Below are 22491 nucleotides of genomic sequence, written 5' to 3'. Positions count from 1 at the left end.
TTTATTTTTACCCTCTATTTTCCTTTTTCTTTTCTTTCTAGTTTTTCTTTTCATAACTTGAGGGAACTCAACTCATCTAAGATTCTAGATAGAGGGAATGATTTCGTCCGTCTTTATCGAAGATGAGAGGAAAGCAAAGATAAAACACTGATTTCGTCCGTCTTTGCCCTTTCCGTGATTATTCTATGACGACTCTCGTCTTTCCTTCTTCTTTTTTTCTGCACAACACAAAACAAACACAAACAACGAAAACACCAATAACATAATATACATATATACATATGTTTGGCGAAGGAACCGATCGGGAGAATAACAAAAACCACATTTCCCAGTCCCCGGAGGCTCCGCACTTGATGGTGGAGGATGCATGAACAGCGCTAGGCAATCAATTCATGGGTCTCCGAACAAGATTTGAAGGTGGAGGATGGGTGAACAGCGCTAGGCAATCAATTCGCGAGGCTCAAGACTCGTTGGTGGAGGATGCATGAATGAAAATCAATTCATGGGGCTCCGAATAAAAGTTGAGGGTAGAGGATAGGTGAACAGCGCTAGGCAATCAATTCGCGGGGCTCCAGACTCGTTGGTGGAGGATGCATGAATGACAATCAATTCATGGGGCTCCGAATAAAAGTTGAGGGTGGAGGATAGGCGAACAACGCTAGGCAATCAATTCGCGGGGCTCCATACTCGTTGGTGGAGGATGCATGAATGACAATCAATTCATGGGGCTCCGAATAAAAGTGGAGAATGGAGGATAGGCGAACAGCCCTAGGTAATCAATTCGCTGGGCTCCAGACTCGTTGGTGGAGGATGCATGAATGACAATCAATTCATGGGGCTCCAAATAAAAGTGGAGAATGGAGGATAGGCGAACAGCGCTAGGCAATCAATTCGCGGGGCTCCAGACTCGCTGGTGGAGGATGCATGAATGACAATCAATTCATGGGGCTCCGAAAAAATGTGGAGAATGGAGGATAGGCGAATAGCGCTAGGCAATCACTTCGCGGGGCTCCAGACTCGTTGGTGGAGGATGCATGAATGAAAATCAATTCATGGGGCTCCGAATAAAAGTGTTGGCAGGACCGAATGGTCCAGCAGTTTTTTCCACCTAAAAAGGCAAACATGCTTTTGCAAAGAAAAATAAATCATTCGCGAGAGCACCATATCTTAGAGAAACAATATACCCGTGCCAAAGGTAATTTTCCTTGTAACCGAAAACGAAGGGCAGGATGTCAACATCTAGCTTTTAAATGAACATTCAGGGGAAACATCAGGTCAAACTGAAACTGGGGATAAATCACTCATAGTGTATAAAAACTCACACAGGCAAGTGTTTTACCCTAATCCCAAACCATAACTGCACCATGACTTTATTTTGCACACAATTTCCTATCGAACCAAAAGATTACACGTCCGATCACGGATCAATAGGATTTTCTCGAGGGTAGTGTTTTTGGAGAGGAAGCTGGGTGTTTCGGTCTTTTCCTCTTTGTTTAAGTGGGACGGGATATCGCCAGACGAGAATGACTTTGAATGGCAATACCAAAGGAAGAACCACCAAAAAATGGGTTTTCCTTTGCCGACAATCATTTACCTTGCCGAAAATGTATCTGGTCTGGAGATCTTTTGTTCTCTTTCTTTCATTGATCGGGAATTACTCTGTTTTCCTCCGATCTTTCCTTTTTACTTTCTTCCGATCTTTTGATCGGGAATCCTTCTTTTCCTTTCTTTTCATTTTTTTCTTTTCTTTATTTTCATTTCTTTCTTTTCATTTCTGCATCTCCATTTCTTTCTTTGGGAAATCAGGTTTTAGCATTCGTTATTTGCTCTCCCTTGAGGAGATTCCGCTGTCCTTTGCTTCGGGGGAAAGGATGAGGATTCTTTTTATAGGCCAAGGTTCAAAGCAGTCTAAGGTTGGGTCTCAACGGGGTCTTTTATCGTGGGAGCCCAATCTTGATATCTGGGACAAAACAAATTCGTGGGTAAGGTGTCGGTCTCGGATTGAACTTCCATATTATTTCCGCAAGGCACGCGCAACAATGATGATTTGGAAACAACGCGCAAAATTAGTCATGGCCACAGCCAGGTGAGCACTCAAGCATGCCGTTTATGGCATTGTGATACTACGGTTGGGAATTTACACAAATAGACCCAACGTTTCCAAATTGCGTTCTTTCATCAGTTCAATGAATCCATCCATTCTTATCTCGGTTATTCAGGAAAATAAACTCTTAGCGTCAGTCCCTTGTTTCCAAAAGATATGTTTGCTCTCTAAGAATGATTTATTCTTCCTAACCATAACATGCCGACCTTCGAGGTCTTTCTTTCTTTTTCCTTTTTGTTTCATTTTTATATTCACAAAACTATACATCCATTGCCATCTACGAAAAAAGCTTTTCTTTGTACACCTACATTCCTATACATGACGAACTTTTTCTATATACGCATTAGAACTCTTTCTCTTTACGTCAACACGGTCTATATACAAACCCTATTCATGTTCAAAGATCTCTTTTTTTTCATTTTTTCCAACACACACCCGTAGTTTATACAAAAATTTCTTTACATACACTTGTCGCTCACACACACAAGAATTTATTTTCACACATTATTTACACACACAAAATTCTTCTATTTTCTTTTACATATATAAAAAACTATTTTCTTTTCTTTATATACATAGACACGACATTTGTTCACAACGATTTTTTCTTATTTTTGGCGTTATCACGATTTTGGTTCATTTTATTTTTTTTAGGACGACGTTCCTAAATGAAAAACTCTACACGGTTCCGGAATTTCAATAAACACTATTCACAACAACGAAGTAAACACTAACATAACAGTTCCAATGACATGTATGCACAAAACAAGAGTCAATCAAAACGAAACAAATGTTAGTCCCTCAGTCATACAAAATAAAATGTTACGTAACAGATAAAAGAGGAAACATAAAAAGAGAATAAGGATCTAGGGATCTCCTGGTCATGTGGCTCCGCTCCCTCCCAAGAAGTCAAGTAAATCTGTCATCTCCTCATCCATGCGGGCCTCATCTGCATTGTCGGGAGCCTCTGCGGGTGCCTCCCCTGCCTGGGCCTCAGGCCAATCTCTGGGCCATGCAACCTCTGCCCTGAACTGATCCGGAGTAGGGCATGGAAAAGAAGCGAGACCCTGGCTCTGCAAGCTGAGGCTGAGCTAGTAGAGACAATCATGGGTCTGCACGTGCGCCCTGTGGTTGGCCGCCTGTTGGCGAACCAAATGTCGTAGATACCGCTCTATGTCAAATGACCCAGCTGGATCTGCCTGATGAGGTGGCGGCGGTGCGTCAGGGGCCTGTGGGTCACCACCCTGTGCCTGTCTAGGCGTGCAATACTTCTCTATGAAAGCCCGAGTGATCGGCAGTCGAATCACCTCACTAGGTGTGACAGGAACCCCGAACGACTGGCAGAGACCCGTGATTAATGCCGGATGTTGTTAAGCAGCAACGTCATCCATGTCTGGGTCAGGGTATTCATGTTGGTGATTATGATCCGCACCCGTCTCCCAGCAGCGGTCCGGGCAAAATCCTGACCTGGTATGCATAGCAGCTGAGCAATGGCCTCCTCGTCAAACCCGTTGGCCCGGTTCCTCCTCTGACCGTATTCGCACTCCTGGCCCTCCTCCAATACTAGCGGGTATCCCAGGAATTGACTAAGGGCGTCTGCATCGAAAGGAATCCACTAGCCCCTTACCCATGACCGGAGGTCCCGTACGCCCTCCTCTGTAGGCCAAGCATTGGCGTAAAACTCGAGAACTATATCTAGATCAAACTTGGCCATGGGCGTGACCAGCGACGTTCAACGCCGGCGAGCTATCTCCTCCTGGAAATCTGTGTACTCGTCGTCCCTGAGCTGGACGCATCTCTCTCGGTGGAAGGACCATCCCTTGATGGCTTTGAAACGTTGCTGGTGCTTAGTACTCCTGAAACGATGGCTATCGAACTCGGGAGTGGCACTAGTCCCTGCGGCCGCAGCGTCCTTCCTAGATCTCATCGAGGAAAGCTTCTTCGAAGCCATTTCCTGTGAAGACAGACAGTTGCAAAGTTAGTCTACAAGAAAATGCTTATTTTAACACAAAAATGACAGCTAATCTTTCCGGTTTAGAACGAACTCATGCACACATTTAATGTAGCACATTTATGAACATGCGTATGTGTAAAATATCCTACTATTTATGTCAACATACAAGGACATTCAACACATTCTAGTTACCACACATATATACATCTTTGAAAAGAATACACATTCTCGTGCTCAAGGCATTGTGTCAAAATTACACCTATTCACATCCTAAATATTTTGCTATCACAAACTACCTACATATATTTGAAGTACTCAACATACAAATTTTTGTTGTTTCACTCGCACTTATTCATATGCACATTGGAAAGCTAATTACGTTATGCACATACTTGCATTTGAAAAGGGAATTCCATGCCATCATATATTCATTTAGGAAGCGTCCTCAATATTCATTTAGAAAGCTACTCATTCACACTTTGCAAGGGATTTTATGCCATATATTCACATATATACACACTATTGAAAGGTGTCTTCCATGCTACCTATACTCACACACATATATACATACCATTGAAAGGTAATTTTCATGCTACCTAGGTGCAAAGTATCCCTCATGGGGCAGCCAAATTTGAGTAAAAACCCTCTCAAGCATGTCCTAATTTTCATGCCTTTCCACTTCCAAAACCAAAATTTAGATTCTTAGCCATAAGTATGTTTCCTTGTATTGAAGCTAGGAGCTTGGGTTCCTAAGCTTAGAATTGCATTTAGGCACCCATTTCGAATCCTCTATGTTGTCCCTATGCATACAAAACAGTCCTACAATCCCAATCTTACAAGATCATATTCATATGTCATTGGGGCATTTCGCCGAGCACTTGGTGGGCGCTTGTTTAGGCATGAATAGCAAGAGAATGGGGGCAATGTGGCATGCCCCATTGCTTCAGAATACAACACAGGCCTAAGGCCATCCCCTACAACCCCTCAAATCAAACAAATCAAGCATGAAAACAACCTAAAACTGCCACACAAATTTAAGCACATTCTCACAATTTAGAGCACCAAAAGATGAACAAAATGCACTAATGGAAAGCTAAAAACTCAAGGATTAAATACTTACTTGCTGGAGTGAGTAGGAATACCAAAAATGAAAGCAAAATGCAACCAAAAGTGGCTTGGGGGAGCAAAAACCGCAAGCCTCATGAGCTCTCTCTTTTTGAATGAGGGGGGGGGGGGAGTTTTTGGGTGCAGAAAACGTTCCCCTCCCTCGTTTTCAATAATCTGGTGCAGGGGTTGCTCGCCCAGGCAAGCTAACTTGCCATTTTTTTTTAGGGGAAACATAACCATGGCCCCCCTACAGGTTAGCGTTCGCCTACTCGAACCTACTTAAATTAGATTAGGCATCCATTACTTATTTTAAACAAACAATAGTAACAATTACTGTGAATTCAAAGGATATTGGGCTACCTTGCAGCGACGTTTTTTGCTTGTCTAGCGCCGGGAAGGGACGACGATCTTTCGGTCATGACCCTATCCTCCATTTGCATCCGTCCCTAAGTACCTGAAAGTAGGAAACAAACAATGCGCGACAAATCGTGATCGGATCGTCGTCTTACCTTGGTTGATTTCTGCCATCAACTTTGTCTCGACTTCTGACCGTGGCCTAAGACGATTTTGCCCCTATTATCACAAGATATGCATGTGTACATGCATGCATGAATGTTTTTAATGCAGTGATCTTCTTAGTGAAAGCGATTAGGTTCAGTTTTATTTAAGCGTTTGGGGCACTCCATGAACTGAGCAAAAAGGGCTCAGGTTATTACAAACTAACACAAAGTTTAAAACCAAAGTGAGGACTGAAGCCTCAACCCATGTTCTCTTCTTTTAAAGAAACGTCACGGGACAATTTACAGTGGATGGGAATCCCTGGAGGAAACCAAGAAGAACAAAAAAACTCAGAAAATAAAAGAACATGCAGTGGCTCCCTCAATTGCCCCAGACTTCAAGCGTAATATCGCTTAACGACATCGGAGTTCACGGGCGACGGTAGTTCCTCGCCATCCATGTTGGTGAGTACCAGAGCACCCCCAGAAAAAGCCCTTTTTCACAACGAAAGGTCCTTCGTAATTCGGGGCCCACTTCCCTCGATTATCCTTAACGGCGTGGGATATCTTTTTCAGCATAAGGTCCCCCTCGTTGAACTTACGCGGGCATACCTTCTTGTCGAACGCGTTCTTTATCCTTTGTTGATACAGGCGCCCATGGCTCATGGCCGTCAAACGCTTACCTTCAATAAGGTTGAGTTGGTCGTAGCATGTTTGAGCCCACTCTGACTCTTCTAGGCTGGACTCCGCTAGTATCTTCTGGGAAGGGACCTCTACCTCAAATGGGAGTACCGCTTCCATCCCATAAACCAAGGAATATGGCGTTGCCCCAGTAGAATTCGTACTGAGGTTCTATATTTGTGTAGGGCGAAAGGCAACATCTCATGCCAATCTTTGTATGACACTGTCATCTTCTGAATAATCTTAATATTTTTATTTGCAGCCTCTACAGCCCCATTCATCTTTGGCCGATAAGGGGGTAGAGTTATGATGCTGGATCTTGAAATCCCCGCACATTTCCTGCATCATTTTGTTGTTCAGATTGGTGCCATTGTCAGTAATGATCTTCCTAGGGAGTCCGTATCGACAAATCAGTTCTCTCTTTATGAATCTAACCACCACACTTCTCGTGACATTGGTATAAGAAGTCGCTTCGACCCATTTGGTGAAGTAATCTATCGCCACAAGAATGAAGTGATGACCATTCGAAGCTTTGGGTTCGATGGCCCCAATGACATCTATCCCCCACATGGAAAAAGGCCAAGGGGCATACATAACATTCAGAGGATGTGGCGGAACATTAACATTGTCCGTGTATGCTTGACATTTATGACATCTCCTTACATGAGCGCAGCAATCGCTTTCCATAGTGAGTCAGCAATAACCGGCTCTAAGGATCTTCCTGGCCATAGCATGCCCACTGGCATGTGTCCCAAATGAACCCCCGTGGATTTCCTCAATCATGTAGTTCGCCTCTTTGGCATCTACGCATCGTAGGAGGGTCATGTCGTGGTTCCGTTTGTACAAGATGGTACCACTCACAAAGAACCCAGTAGCCAATCTCCTTAACGTTCTTTTGTCATTGTCAGAAATCCCTGGTGGATATTCTTTGTTCTCAACATATTGTTTGATGTCGAAGTACCACGGTTTCCCATCCCGCTCTTCCTCTATCGCACAACAATGTGTTGGCTTGCCCTGAGATCTGAACTCGATGTACGGCAGATCTTCGTGTGGGGCAAGTTGAAACATGGATGTCAGGGTGGCCAATGCATCGGCCATTTGGTTCTCTTCCCGAGGTATGTGGTGGAAAGAAATGTCGTCAAAGAATTCGACTAACTTCAAGATGTGAGTTTGATAGAGTATCAACTTCGGATCCCTAGTTTCCCATTCTCCTCTCAACTGGCGTATTACCAAAGTCGAGTCTCCATACACTTTGAGTAGTTTTACATCAAAATCAATGGCCGCTTGAATCCCTAGGGCGCACGCTTCATATTCGGCCATATTGTTGGTACAATCGAAACCTAGCCTGGCCGTGAAAGGAATACACTGATCATCCGGGGATACAAGGACTGCCCCTACCCCATGGCCCAAAGCATTAGATGCCCCATCGAAGCAAACAATCCATTTGTCTATGTCCTCGTGCGTCCGCTTCTCTTCGAACAGGGCCATGATATCTTCATCCGGGAACTCAGGGTGCATCGGCCGATAATCCTGGAGGGGTTGCTGGGCCAAATAATCTGCCAAGGCGCTTCCCTTTACCGCCTTTTGGGTGACGTACACAATATCGAATTTAGATAGTAGTACCTGCCACCTAGCGAGTCATCCCGTGAGGGCCGGTTTCACGGGATCCATTTTGGAAATAAGCCACGTGGTATGACTGAGCATGTATTGCCTAAGACGATGTGACGCCCATACCAGGGTGCATCACGTCCTTTCCAACATTGAGTAATTCATCTCACATGCGGTAAACTTCTTGCTCAGATAGTAAATGGCTTGTTCCTTTTTCCCAGAGTCATCGTGCTGACCCAACACGCACCCCATAGACTCGTCTAACACAGTCATGTATAGGAAAAGAGGTCTTCCTGTTACAGGTGGCATGAGCACCGGGGGATTTGCGAGGCTTTGTTTGATCTTCTCGAAGGCCTCTTGGCAGTCGCTGTTCCACAGGACCGCCTGGTTCTTACGTAATAGCTTAAAAAATGGGCTCACATGTAGGGGTGAGTTGCGAGATAAATCTCGCGATGTAATTCAACCTGCCCAAGAAACCTCGAACCTGCTTCTCCGTGCGTGGTTCCGGCATTTCAAGAATGGCCTTCACTTTCTCGGGATCTATCTCTATCCCTTTCTGACTTACGATGAATCCCAGCAACTTCCCCGACTTTACCCCGAAGGTGCACTTGGTTGGGTTTAGCTTCAGTTGGCATTTTCGCAACCTTCCAAACAGCTTACGCAGATTGACGAGGTGTTCATCCTTAGTCTGAGATTTGGCAATCATGTCATCTACGTAGACCTCTATCTCCTTATGCATCATGTCATGGAACAATGCTACCATGGCACGCTGATAGGTTGCCCCAGCATTTTTTAGCCTGAAGGCCATCACTTTGTAGTAGAACGTTCCCCATAGGGTGACGAAAGTAGTCTTCTCCACATCTTCGGGTGCCATCTTTATCTGATTATACCCCGAGAAACCATCCATAAACGAGAAAAGGGAGAACTTGGCTATATTATCTACCAGTATATCAATGTGTGGCAGGGGAAAATTATCCTTAGGACTGGCTCAGTTTATGTCCCGATAGTCTACACACATTCGCACCTTGCCATCCTTTTTTGGGACCGGGACAACGTTGGCCACTTACTCCGAGGAAATTTACCCACTTAGATTCTTCATTTTTGAAGTCAATTAGTACAATTTATTAAAAAAAGATCCTAACATTGCATGCTTAAAATTATTGTGAATGTATGTATACATGATTTTGATGATGCCAAAGAAGAATCAAACAAGGCTGCTTCAAATGATAAGCATTTGCTTCAAGAATAATTCAAGAGTGTTTCAACAAACAAAGCCTTGTTTCAAGATTCACTAAAGACCAAGCCTTGCCTTAAAACAAAGTGCTTTCGAAACATGCAAGGCTCTGGTAATCGATTACCAGGAAGTGTAATCGATTACCAGAAGACAGGGTTGAGAAATAGCTGTTGAAAAATGTTTTGAATTTGAATTTTCAACATGTAATCGATTACCATATGTCTGTAATCGATTACCAGCAACGAAACTCCTGAAATTCAAATTCAAAAGTCATGACCCTTCAAATTATAATTGTGTAATCGATTACATAATCATTGTAATCGATTACCAGTGGAGAGTTTTCAGAAAATATGCCAACAGTCACATCTTTTCATTGGATTTGTGAATGGCCATCAAAGGTCTATAAATAGGTGACTTGGGCACGAATTTTATGAGAGAGTTTTGCTGGTCCAGAATGTCTTATCCTCTCAAAAGAAAATGAGAGAGATTCCAAGAGAACTTCATTGTCAAATGCTCTCTCAAGAACTCTTGGGCAAACACTTGCAAATCCATTAAGAGTTCACCCATGGACCTTCATTGTAATATTCTTCTCTTGAAGAGAGAATTTTTCTTCCATTCTTCTTATTCAATGAGATTGGCTAAGAGACTGTGAGTCTCTTGTTGTAAAGCATCTAAACACAAGGGATGGGTTGTCCCTGTGTGGTTCAGACTTTGTAAAGGATTTTACAAAGATAGTGGAAATCTCAAGTGGGTTGCTTGAGTACTGGACGTAGGCACAGGAAGTGGCCGAACCAGTATAAAATTGTGTTTGCATTCTCTCTTCCCTTATCTTATTTATTTTGTTGCAATCAATTGTGTCTTGCATGTTTAAAGAACATTGTTAAATTGATTGTTGTTGCTTCTTCTGCATTTTAAGCCTATCCCTCTTAAGATTATTGAGGCCACAAGGTCCAACAATTATAGCCATTATGAAGCATTAAGGCTGAGATTGGTTTCATGCAGGGAAATATGGTGCTGAAGGATTTCAATATAGCAGAAGAAGCAGCGGGAGTTAATAAAGCAGTCACAAAATCATTCACCATTGTGATTGGTAGTGACACATTGGAAATCCACTTATATTAGGCTGGAAAAGAGACAATTGGTATTCCATTTAAGTCAGTATATGGTCGTCTTATAGCAGCTGTATCTGTAAATCCCTGTGAGTTATACTTATCTTTAACTACTAATGGAGTGTTTGTTTCATGCATAACTTTTTTTGTCTTGGAAGTATTATTCCCGAAAATAAAACATGAGAATATTATTCTTAAGTATTTAATAAAAAAATATGTTTGGTTAATTATAAAATTAGTTGGGAATATTTTTTATATTCCCGGGAACAATTAAAACATGCAATATAAGCTCGTATAACAATGTCTTCTATAACAATCAAGCAGACTTCATCCTTCCCTCAGAAAATGGAAGTAGCATGTCTGCAGGTTCTGTGGCTGCAATTGTGGCTGGTGTAGTAGTTTTTCTTGTGCTGGTATTTGGTATACTTTGGAGGAGAGGCTGTCTAGGACAGAAAAGTTTTTTAGGAAAAGGTAATAATTACATGCATTTATTGATATAATGAACATAAGATTTGTGCTTAAACTGACTTTTGATGTACAAAAGTGAAGTCTTGCATGTGATATAAATTTGAGCATGCACCTAAATTTAGGGTATGCAATTAACCTTCAAAGCTTGTTAATCATGTGACACCCTCTACCCCTCACATGTATACTAATAAAGGAATAAAATTCAAATATTAATTAAAAGTATTTTTAAAACATTTTTTTTTTCCGAAACAAGTCTTTCAAAGGGGAAAAAGGCTCACATTCATTTTCTTCTACATCATATTCAAACTTGTCCAAATAAATAATAAAGTAATCTCGTCTCAAACAAGGTCGTCTAAACTTCATACAATTAATATAGAACTTATATCCTAATGTCACATCCTATCATAGTGTTGTGTTCCTGTGTCCTCTAGCATGAGGTTCTTCATAGTCATCCACCTATTCATCTGTTTCCCCGAACACAAGTTCAAGATCATCACAGGATCCAAACACAACAACACACAGGGAGTGAGTCATCACATTCATAGCTAATAGAGAGACAAAACAATTAAATATAGATATTATATAAATGAGATACCACTTGCTTAAACATAGCTCACGTAATTTCACCACTTTGTCATTCAAAATTCACTTTTCAATCATCAATCACATTACACAAGAATCCCACACTCCGATCAAGATATAATAACACATCAACTTCATAATAAACAATTAGCAAGCATATGCAACAATTATGTTAAGACTCAATCCTATATGCAATGTGTTACCATGTCAGTGAAAAACCACCCTGGGGCGCTTAGAAGTACATAACAAGACACACCACACAATGGGTTTGTCAGGTCACTCTCACTAAGTAAGATCATAGGGAGATCAGTCAGGGTCACGATGTTTTGCCAGAATGCTCCAACCATATGGGATCAGCATAGGCTTAAAGAAGCACTCAAACCCGGTGACCCCCAAGGCCTACACTCCGAAGAGTCCGTCAGGGCCTCTCCCTCCTGATTCAGGTCCAACCCCTAAAATAGTTTTACATGCAGACACTGCTCATGAATTATACAATACCCACGACCTCACACTCGTGTTTTAAATACATTCAACACAATTGCGCTACGATTTAACACTGGTTCCTAAATAGGAAACCTACATTTTCTCTTTAACACTGCGCATCAACACTTTTCTCAAGATAACACTGGTCAGGTTATTGTACAATTCATAGCTTACAACACAAGTAATTTCACATCAAGTGTTAACTACACACTTATCCACAACTAAAACTCATTCACAATTTCACACCTCATGATATCACAATCCACCATCACATGTTTACACGTATCTCACAAATTAACACATGTTCAACTTTACACTTATACTCAATCTCAATAACAATATTATAATCTCAAAGCAACATGTCATTCCACAATTTATCACATATTCCATTTGTAAACACTGCTCAGGAATTACACAATATCACGACCTCACACTCAAGTTTCAAACACGTTTAACACATTGCACTATAATTTAACACTGGTTCCTAACTAGGAACCTACACTTTCTCGTTAACACTGCGCATAAATATTGGTCGGGTTATCCTATAATTCATAGCTCACAATATAATTAATGTAACATCAAGTGTTAAACACATCCACTTATTCACAATCAAATATCATGCCCACACTTTAACATCTCATAACGTCACATCAACCATCTCATAACATTCCTAATGATATTCATAAGGTGCAACATACACATGTTCATCAAATTTAACCATAATATTTTCAAACTCCAACACTTAATAATTTTTTTAATCATACTATAACAACTCTACAATATTATTTACCTATATTATTAATATAAATAAATATATAACTACTTCTATATATATAAGCTAGCATACATCATATTGGATCACAAATTTCAAAGTAAGCTTTCAATGCACAAATTCTAAATAATTATTTGAACACTTTGGTCAATTTCAATTATGATATTAATTTTTAAATTATATTAAAAAAACTAAAAAGCAAGAAAAGAAAATACAAAATCAATATCTTACTCTAAATTTCTCCTTACTTTATTTCATCAATTCATGTTAATTAGAAAAATGCTCGATTTATAGGGTTCACACTCGACACAACAGCATATAAATTTCACAATAATTGGTTTGTCAAACATATATAATTCACACTTATAATTATAAGGATAGAATAAAAAAATGACGAAAACACCCAAAAACTCATTCCAATTGATACTCTGATCCCTACACATGTTCTCACTAATCCCCAATTGTGAATAACTCATCCCTTACCTCTAAGGGGACTCACGTGTCTTCCGATAGCAGTAGCGGCATATCTAGCGGTTCCCTAAGATTCCTCCAGTTTTTCCTCCGATTGCTCCGATAGAGTTCCCAAACGTCAGAGAAACGGAGAAGGGATTGAAGCCTCGATTTGGACTATCTTCATGCGATTCCTTTTTGTCCCTCCACGAAAATTATCTCACAAATCCCAACGGTCAAAGCGTGAACACTTGAATTTGGAACAATATATCCAAATCTCATGACAATCCAACGGTTAACAAAACCGAGATCGTAGTTTTTCCAAGACAGCTCTGGGTTTCTGCGGGAAAGAAAAAGGCTACAATGCGAAGGATATTTCTCTCAGCTCAGACATAATATCAAAATTTCCAACGGTGAGAATTCTCGGCATTGTGTTGCGAACATGGTGTTTAAATTTCACAACAATCTAACGGTGAATGAGTCCGAGATCGTCATTTTTCTAAGACAGATTTAGTGGCCTGCGGGAAAAAGAGAGGGTTTTGAGAGAAGAAGAGAAAAAAAATGAGATTGATAGGCAAAGAAGGCTAAGGAGTCAGTCTGAAAACTGACCTAGCATGTTGTTATTTATAGCTAGGGGTATTCACGACCTATTATTTACTCTATTTATTTATTTATATTATTTTATAAAAAAAGAAACTCTATTTTATTCTCCATCGAATTAATAATAAAATACTCTTTTTATTTTCTTTCAAACCATTATTTTATTATAACTATTTTTCTTTATTTATTTAATTATAAAACATCATTATTCTCTAATATTTTATTTACGAAAAAAATGGAATGTTACAAATCATCTTGGCAAGAAAAATGAATCAGCATGTGGACGGTTTAATAAAGAGTGAATAAATCCTCACTATATAAAGTGTGTATGAAAAATAAACTTCACTCTTTATTATTGTAGAATTCCAAGCCAAAAGATAAGGTACATTTAATGCATAGTAAAAATTGAATTTTTACCACTAAAGTTTAGGTGTTTTAAATGCGAATTGGATTATTGAATTTTACTCGCTAGATGAAGACTATTTGAATGAATACATTGAAAATTATTTTGTTTCAATTTCCAAGAGAACTTATTTATTTTAGTTGGTGGAAATCTTAACTACAAATAGATAAGAGAATTAGTGGAGAAGATATACATGAAGATAGTGTGTGTGAGAAGAGAAATTGTGAAATAAAATCACTTTGTTAAGAGAAAAATGTCTTTGTGTGAGTGTTATCATTTATTGTAACTATTGAGTGGGGTACTCGGATTTGTATAGTAATACAGAATTTAAGGTGTGTTACAATCTTATAATCATTTGTGTGATAGTGAAATACATTTGAGATGGTTCCATGGAGGTAGGTAAAAGGTGTCGAGTCACGCTAAATTTTTGTGTTTGTTATTGTTTTTCCTACGATATAATCTTTGTTGTGTTGTCACGATCCTTTGTGGGTGTAGACAATTTTATTTTAAGGAGCGTGGATTACCCAAAAATTATTAATATTTTTTTTAATATAAATTACCATCTTCACACATTTTTTTTTTTATCACCAAACAAAATAAACATAATAGGACCACTAGGGGTTCCCAACACATAATGGTGATAAGTAACAAAGTGAATTCATAGACCAGGTAACCAAGAACTACATAGATTTACTAATTAATAACTCTAGATTATTTCAATCATTCACCAAGTACATCAACTTTCCACCTTTGGGAAATGTAGCACTTTATGTAATTAGCCACACGTGACGATTTTTCTGTGGACAGTTGATCAAGTGTGCCAATGGTGAAAATAGTATTAATAATCTGGGACTTTCTCAACTATTAGAGATCTACAATCTTTCTTTGTTTGAATTTACAGAGCTAAAGGGTTTAAAAATGCAAATGGTTATATTTACCTTACGACAAATCAAAGCAGCAACAAACAACTTCAACAAAGCCAATAAAATTGGAGAAGGAGGGTTTGGTCCTGTGTACGAAGTATTTTAGACAGTGTTAGCATATTCTGTCAATTTATCATGCATCTATTAATTGAATCTATTACTTTATGAGAAGAAAAAAAATTAAGATTCCAACCCAATAACTATGTTCCAATCCCCAATATACAGGGAAATTTATCAGATGGGACATAATAGCAGTCAAGCAGCTTTCTTCAAAATCAAGGCAAGGGAACCTCGAGTTTCTAATCGAGTTAGGCATGATTTCAGCTTTGCAACACCCTTGTCTTGTTAAACTCTATGGCTGTTGTGTCGAGGGAGATCAGTTGTTGTTGGTATACGAATATATGGAAAACAATAGCCTTGCTCGTGCTTTGTTTGGTAATTCTTTCTTTCTTATGTGGCTAGCTGCTTTCAGTTGTCACTTCTATGATATTCTCCATCTTCACTAATGAAGGTCCAGCAGAATACCACATAAAATTGGATTGGCCAACAAGGCAAAAGATATGTGTTGGTATTGCTAGAGGTTTGACATACCTTCATGAGGAATCGAGATTGAAAATTGTCCATAAAGGGACATCAAGGCGACTAATGTGTTGCTTGATAAAAATCTAAACCCAAGGATATCTGATTTTGGTTTAGCCAAGCTAGATGAAGAGGACAATACCCACATAAGCACCCGAATTGCTGGAACTTAGTGAGTTTCAATATTGGGATTTTTTTTCTGTACAAATATTTTGTATGATATGATTAGACTTTGATGAAATAAAGTAGAGATGTTATAAAATTTCATACCTTTTTGAATTGGATTTAGCCAACTAGTTAGAGAATAAAAATATTGAGTTTGAACAAGTCTGAGCATTTACTATGTTTCTGCAATCAATGTAGCTGACAATTTGTTTTGTGCAGTGGATACATGGCTCCTGAGTATGCTATGCATGGATATTTGACAGACAAAGCAGACGTTTATAGCTTCGGAGTTGTTGCCTTGGAAATTGTTAGTGGGCGGAGCAATATGATTCAACCGCAGAAAGAAGAAGCATTCCATCTTCTTGATTGCGTAAGTACTTCCATAATGTGTTCACGAAAATGCTATTTTCCTTTAGCCATAGAGTATCTAATAGTGCTAGGGTGGTATATGTTTGGTATGTAAGAGTATATAAGTAGTGTATATGAGTAACTATTACATGGTAAGATTTAATTTACTCATAATCTCATTTTATTTCATATGGTGGAAGTTGACCGCTTTAAGAGCACACTTTATAGTTACCATAATTATATCAAAATTGACTGCAGAATCGTACTAGTGACAAATGTTACATGGAATTCTATTTACTCTTGGAGTGTCAAACTATGTTACTATGACTAGAAATTACACTAGAATCCAGCAGTTTGAATAGCTTCTTACTAGATTATATCGCAGATACGAGTTCTTTCAAACTATCATTATATCATTCTGTTTACCAGGCACATATGTTGAAAGGGAAAGGTAATCTGATGGAGCTAGTTGATAGAAGATTGGGTTTGGACTTCTACAAAAACGAGGTTACAGCGAAGATCAACGTGTCTCTTTTATGCACCAATGTCACTCCCTCCCTCAGGCCAACAATGTCCTTAGTGGTAAGCATGCTTGAAGGTAGATCTGTGGTTCAGGAGGTGTTTTCGGAGTCAAGTGAGGCATTGGATGAGAAGAAGTTGGAGGCGATGCAACAGCGTTACCAAGAGATAATAGAAGAAAATAAGTTAACTGAGATTCAAAATCTGAGTCTCTCAATGGATGACACATTGGCTGCTTCATCATCTGCAACAGATCTCTATCCTGTAAACATGAATTCTTCTTACTGGGAGAAAAGGGGATGGCGGTGAGAAACTGAGAAAGCAGATATTGCAACAATTTGTTATATGAATTACTTTGAATTCTCCTAGCTAATGTAATAATTGAGACTTGGTATTTAGAGCCTAACATTTTAGTTCTCCTAGCTAAAGCAATTCACGGCTTTGGCACTCTACTTTGAAATTAATTTTTAAAAGCAATTCCTTAACCCTTGAAATTTGTGTTTTTGATCAATTACAAAAAAAATAGGCATCTTGGATTAAAACCAGTCTTCCTTGATTTACTCATGACGACACTTGGTCATTCTAACACTTGGTTTACAAATCTTAACCAAATTAAATTTTTTCTCATTTTTTTAAGGTAAGTTTAACGTTGATATACAAGAATCGAACCACAAAATGTTGCAAATAAAGTTTGTTACAATGAAAATAGCAGGCAACGCATTTAAATCGTTACAAAGTGTCCACCATGTTATAGCAACATAACTCACAACACCCTGTTATCCCAAAACTATTGGCCATGTAATCTTAATTGTTTATCATATCATGCTCGGGCCAGTAACTGTTCTCCAATAAGAATGAGAATGATATACTGGAAATAAACTCAATTCTCCATATACTACATAACAGTCTGCATATATAACAATACAGTTATTTTCTACATTGCTTTACTAAAAAATTTACTTAGAAAAGAAAACACACTGAATACGAAAGCAAAACATTCGATCAACCGGTATATCTTATACCTTAAAGGGCACATGACTAACAATATCATATGAGAAAAAAGATGAACTACACATGTAACGTGTTGGATAAAGAAAAGGATGGTTGAGAAGCATTGTAGCAGTCCATCTCTGCCTAGGATCCTTCACAAAACACTTGCTCAAGAAATTCTTGCAATCCCAACTCAGTTCATTGGGTATTTCAGGTGCTTCTTGAAGGACAACAAGCTTGAACATTATCTCCTTTTGGGTTCGCAGGTTCTTCCATGCACGGAATCCAGTGATCATCTCGATTACAATGCACCCAAGAGACCATATATCTAACGCTGGTTCAATCTGACCAACGACCGATTCTGGTGACATGTAAAAAGGTGTCCCTCTAAACTTGACCTTCCCATACTCAGCATTTGCATCTTCTCTAGTCTTGGACAACCCAAAATCAGCAATCTTCAGTTGATACCTTGCATGATCATCAGATGAAGGAAAGAGAAGGATGTTGTCCGGTTTGAGATCACAATGGACGACTCCTTTTCGATGAATGCAAGAAAGCCCTTTGAGAAGCATACGAGTGTAGACTCTTACTTCACTATCCGATATTGGCCCCTTCTTGTTTACTAAACCAAGAAGAGAACCATAAGGAGCACACTCCATGAAAAGATTGTATGTCACATAATTTCTCTCAACAGTGAATTGGTCAAAATAGCATTGAAGGATTTCCTTGCAACCCAAGAATGAGTCCAGTATTCTTTTTTCCTTCTGCATTGAAGCAATTGAGAAAGAGAAAGGGCTCGAACTCTTGACCGCTACAACCTTCTCATTGCATTCTTGTGGAAGAGCAACAGTAGCAAGATAAACCGTAGCATAAGAACCCTTCCCTAAAATTGCCAACTTCTTCCACGCAGCCATGGATAGCTTTTTTTCTTTTATTTTATGAGGAATTTGCTTGTATAGATGATCAACCTTCTGTTCTTTGAATATATATATATATATATATATATATATATATATATATATATATATATATATATATATATATAACACTGTAGCAACCCTTCCGTTCGTGATGATCAAATCGGGTAAATCTTAATTTGGATATGATTTTGCAATCATATAAGTATGAGATTAATTACTGATGTGAAAAAGATTGTACATGATTTATACCAAAAATATATGATAAGATATGGTTATCATTAATTGTCTTATCCCAAAAACAGTTAAATCTTAATTTAATCTAATGACGACTTTATTGGTGAGTGAATCTTGTAAATCTTTGGATTTAATTTTGAAATTAGGCAATTAAAAGATTATGCTTGGCGCCCTTCTTGTCCTATGATTGATTTTGAATTCTTTTTCCTTCTACTATGTCTGAGTAAGTGCCAGGGAGAGAATTGAAAATAAAAAGCGTGTGTATTATTGTGTAACTGAAATGGAACAAAATTAAAAAATGTATTATATTATTATGATTATTATTATATTATTTAAATTTTGCGTAAAAAGTATTTCATTTTTCTTATTAAAAAATATATTTCATTAGTTGAATTGTATTTTGATTTTAAACTTTATATAGAAGAAAGAAAGACTAGTTAAATATAATAAAATGAAACAAATCTCGATAGATTTAATTTAATTTAACATGATCTAAATAACGGTGATTAATATTTCCATTTTATTTCCTCATATTCTATTTTTTCATCTTTAATGCCGAAAAAACAAAAACATGGGATGAATAAATGTAATTTACTAAATTTTTTTAGATACAAAAGTTTAGGTGAATTAATTTCCGATAGATTGAGATTCAATAGTTAGAATAAACCTCAAAACTTAAAAAAATGTTTAAATACTTACGGGATTACTCACTAGTAAGGTTCTTACATTGACCACCTTATCAACTGGATTAACATTTGTTGGTCATAAGTGTAATCTTTTTTTTTTGTCCCATAAAAAATATAATCTTTTACAATAAATCTGAAAATATCATATAATAATTCAAAATATAACTAAACTCTATCTATACCTTGCATTAATTGAATTATTGATTTCAAAAAGATATTTCTTTTACTAGAATAGTCTCTCTATCATTTTTGGAGGAAAAATTTTATTGGAATGTATATGAGAGTACAATTAAAAATTATAAAAAAAAATGTATTTCTTTGCATTTTAATAAAAAAATTATCTTTTAATTATACTTCCTTAGCCAATGATCTAAGGGCGTTAGGACACTAATTAGCTTTTAATTTTTTTAGGTGAATAAAAAAATGAGAGAACAATCTCTCTCTTTGAATCATGATATTAATTTACACTTTTCAATAAAAAAATTTATTATTTTTTAACATCTATATATGTTAAAAAAATATTGAGAGAAAAAATTATGTACTAAATTTTTTACAGTATTAACCAATCACAACTCATCATATATATAGTAAGTTTTATTTTATAAAATTATCTTAAAAAATCATATCAACAACTATGCATTAAGTTTTACCGTGTTATTTAATTACAACTTATCACATATATAATAAATTTATTGATTTTTATAATAATTACCTTAAAAATTATATCAATAATCATTTGTGATTGAATTTACACCATGACATTAATGACAATTTTTTTATACAAATTAAATTAGGTAAGCATTTCAGATTACATAAGTATACGGTAAAATTATATACGCTTAGTTATTGTAGTTCACTATGAGATTTATCTGAGCTCAAATCTAATGGATATTTTGATGACCACCTCAATATTATTTTTTGAACTTGAATTTAGTAGATCTATCGTGGAATTTATTAATTATTGGAACAACTTAATATTTATACATAACTCAAATGGTGCCAATTTAAATTACATAAAGATAAATCGTATAATTTTATAAAAACAATATTATGGAAAATTTACAGCTTGAATTTCTGAAAAGGTAAATTCAAAAAAATGTTATAATTATAACAAGTATCTTGTAATTTTTTTAAAAATATTAATAAAATGTATAAAATATTGAAAAGATATAAGTAATAGACTCCTATGCGATAAAATTAAATGACAAACAAAACATGATTAGTTCACGTAGATTAAAAAGTATACATTAAAAGAGGAAGAATAATATTCATGTATGACACAAATGAAGAATATCTAAGGTTTAAAAAATAAGCTAAATTTCAAGCTGGCCCCTGCTACTACGATGTCATTCCTAATTGTATTGTTGAAAGTTTGAATAGTGATATAATACAAGTTCATTTTGATATATATAAAAAAAGCTAAATTTACTACAAGAATTTTCCCATATATTTATGGGCCCTACAAATAAGGCGTTGATTCGAGTAGTATTAAACTTGGTCTACTTAAATAAGGTCTCGAGTAACCTTACAAATAAAAAAAATGTAATTAAAAGGGAAGACTTCACTTAGGGCGATTAATCAGATTCTTCTTTTGTACCAATGTCATTGACACTTTTAGGACATATTACAATTTGTGATAGGGGGTGAATGGAGAAGGTCAAAAGGACGAAGTGAAAGGAGAAATTGTTCCATTCATTTGGTATGTAAACATGGGAATGAAACATAATACAAGATGACGAATCATGATCCATTTTTTCCCCCCAAATTTTGAGTTTACTTTACCGAACAAAAGTTTTATATTTTAAAATGATTATTTTATCTTTATAAATTATATTTGGGGTCAGAAATCTTTCTAAAAATACCATTTTACCCTTCCTTTTGGTTTTATTTCTGGATCTAACAAACAACCCTCAAAACCTACAAAATCATGGATGAATCTTTTGTATTTAAACAACAACATTATTAAATGTATAATATATATAAAATAACTAGATTTAAGGGTAGTTTATATGAAAACTATTATAATTAAAAGATGAGTGCTAACAATTTAATCCCAAAAAAATTAAATTTGGCACTTATCAATTGCCCCCAACCTAGAATCTTGCTTGTCCTCAACCAAAGTAAAGAAAAATTAGAATGCACTATGTTTTTCTTTTTGGAGACTTTGTTTGGGTTCACCCTTTTGGAGGATGCAAACTTGGTTTTCTTAGAAAAGGTAGTTTGCTTGTTATACCCCATACCAATCTTATCGGTAGTATGCTTTTGCTCATTGAGATAGAAAAGCTTAGTTTGCAACTTCATACATTCTTCATAGTGATCCTTTTTTAACATTTCAAACTCAATTTGAAAAGATTTGTAGTCATCCATATTAAGAGAAGTAGAAGCACAAACACAACTAGTGACTTTATAGCTTGAAACAAGTTTTTCATTTTCTTGTATAAATTTTTGCAGCTCATTTTATGTTGAAGCCAATTTAGTGATATGCAATTGTAGATTGCTTCTCATGTTATTGTTCAAAATAGCAAGCCTTTTCACTTCTTCATGCATTTCATTAAATGCTTCCAAAAATTCTTCAAATTTAAAATTTACCTCAGTTTCTTCAATGGTTGAGGAGTCATCCATTGACTATGCCAGCAAGCATACATTTGCAACTTCTTCTTGACTAGAAGAGTCGTAGGATGGGGATGCATTGTCTTCCCATGCTATGTAGGACTTTCTCTATTTTATATCATTCTTTTATTTATTTTCAGCAAGTTATTTTCTAAGATAGATAAGACATTCAGATTTGATGTGACCTTGCTTCCCATATTCAAAGCATGTGAAGGTGTTGTTGTTTTCTATCTTCTTTGAAGGTTTAGAGAATTTTCTATCTTCGGATCTTTTGAGAAATTTTCCAAACTTCTTCACCATCAAGCACTACTAAAAAAATGAGTTTTAACATCGTCCTATTAACACCAGTTATTTGAAAACCAGTGTCGTTAAGCACTTACAACATCGGTTTTCAAATAACCGATGTTAAAACTGAATTTAGTGGGATTTTAACATCGGTTATTTTGAAAACCGATGTTGTATAAC

The 22491-nt window shown here is 37.0% G+C and overlaps 1 protein-coding gene and 1 pseudogene across 1 annotated transcript; one reads left to right on the top strand and one right to left on the bottom strand.

The window, feature by feature from the left end:
* Window positions 1-3968: 3968 nt before the first annotated feature.
* On the top strand, window positions 3969-16895 carry LOC114404693 (annotated as a pseudogene).
* A 707-nt stretch (window positions 16896-17602) lies between these two features.
* On the bottom strand, window positions 17603-18490 carry LOC114404692 (mitogen-activated protein kinase kinase kinase 17-like). The gene has a single exon (XM_028367548.1). It carries the CDS (start codon window positions 18488-18490, stop codon window positions 17603-17605), a length of 888 nt encoding a protein of 295 aa, XP_028223349.1.
* Window positions 18491-22491: the final 4001 nt, after the last annotated feature.

This window comes from Glycine soja, unplaced genomic scaffold (genome assembly GCF_004193775.1).
Source record: "Glycine soja cultivar W05 unplaced genomic scaffold, ASM419377v2 tig00105718_1_pilon, whole genome shotgun sequence".
In the NCBI taxonomy this organism is placed as follows: Eukaryota; Viridiplantae; Streptophyta; class Magnoliopsida; order Fabales; family Fabaceae; genus Glycine; species Glycine soja.
Note: the sequence above shows the minus strand (reverse complement) of the source record. Positions and strands in the feature narration are given on the sequence as shown.

Excerpts from the sequence above, each read along its gene's own strand:
- LOC114404692 (XM_028367548.1), bottom strand. The coding sequence starts at position 18,490 with ATGGCTGCGTGGAAGAAGTTGGCAATTTTAGGGAAGGGTTCTTATGCT.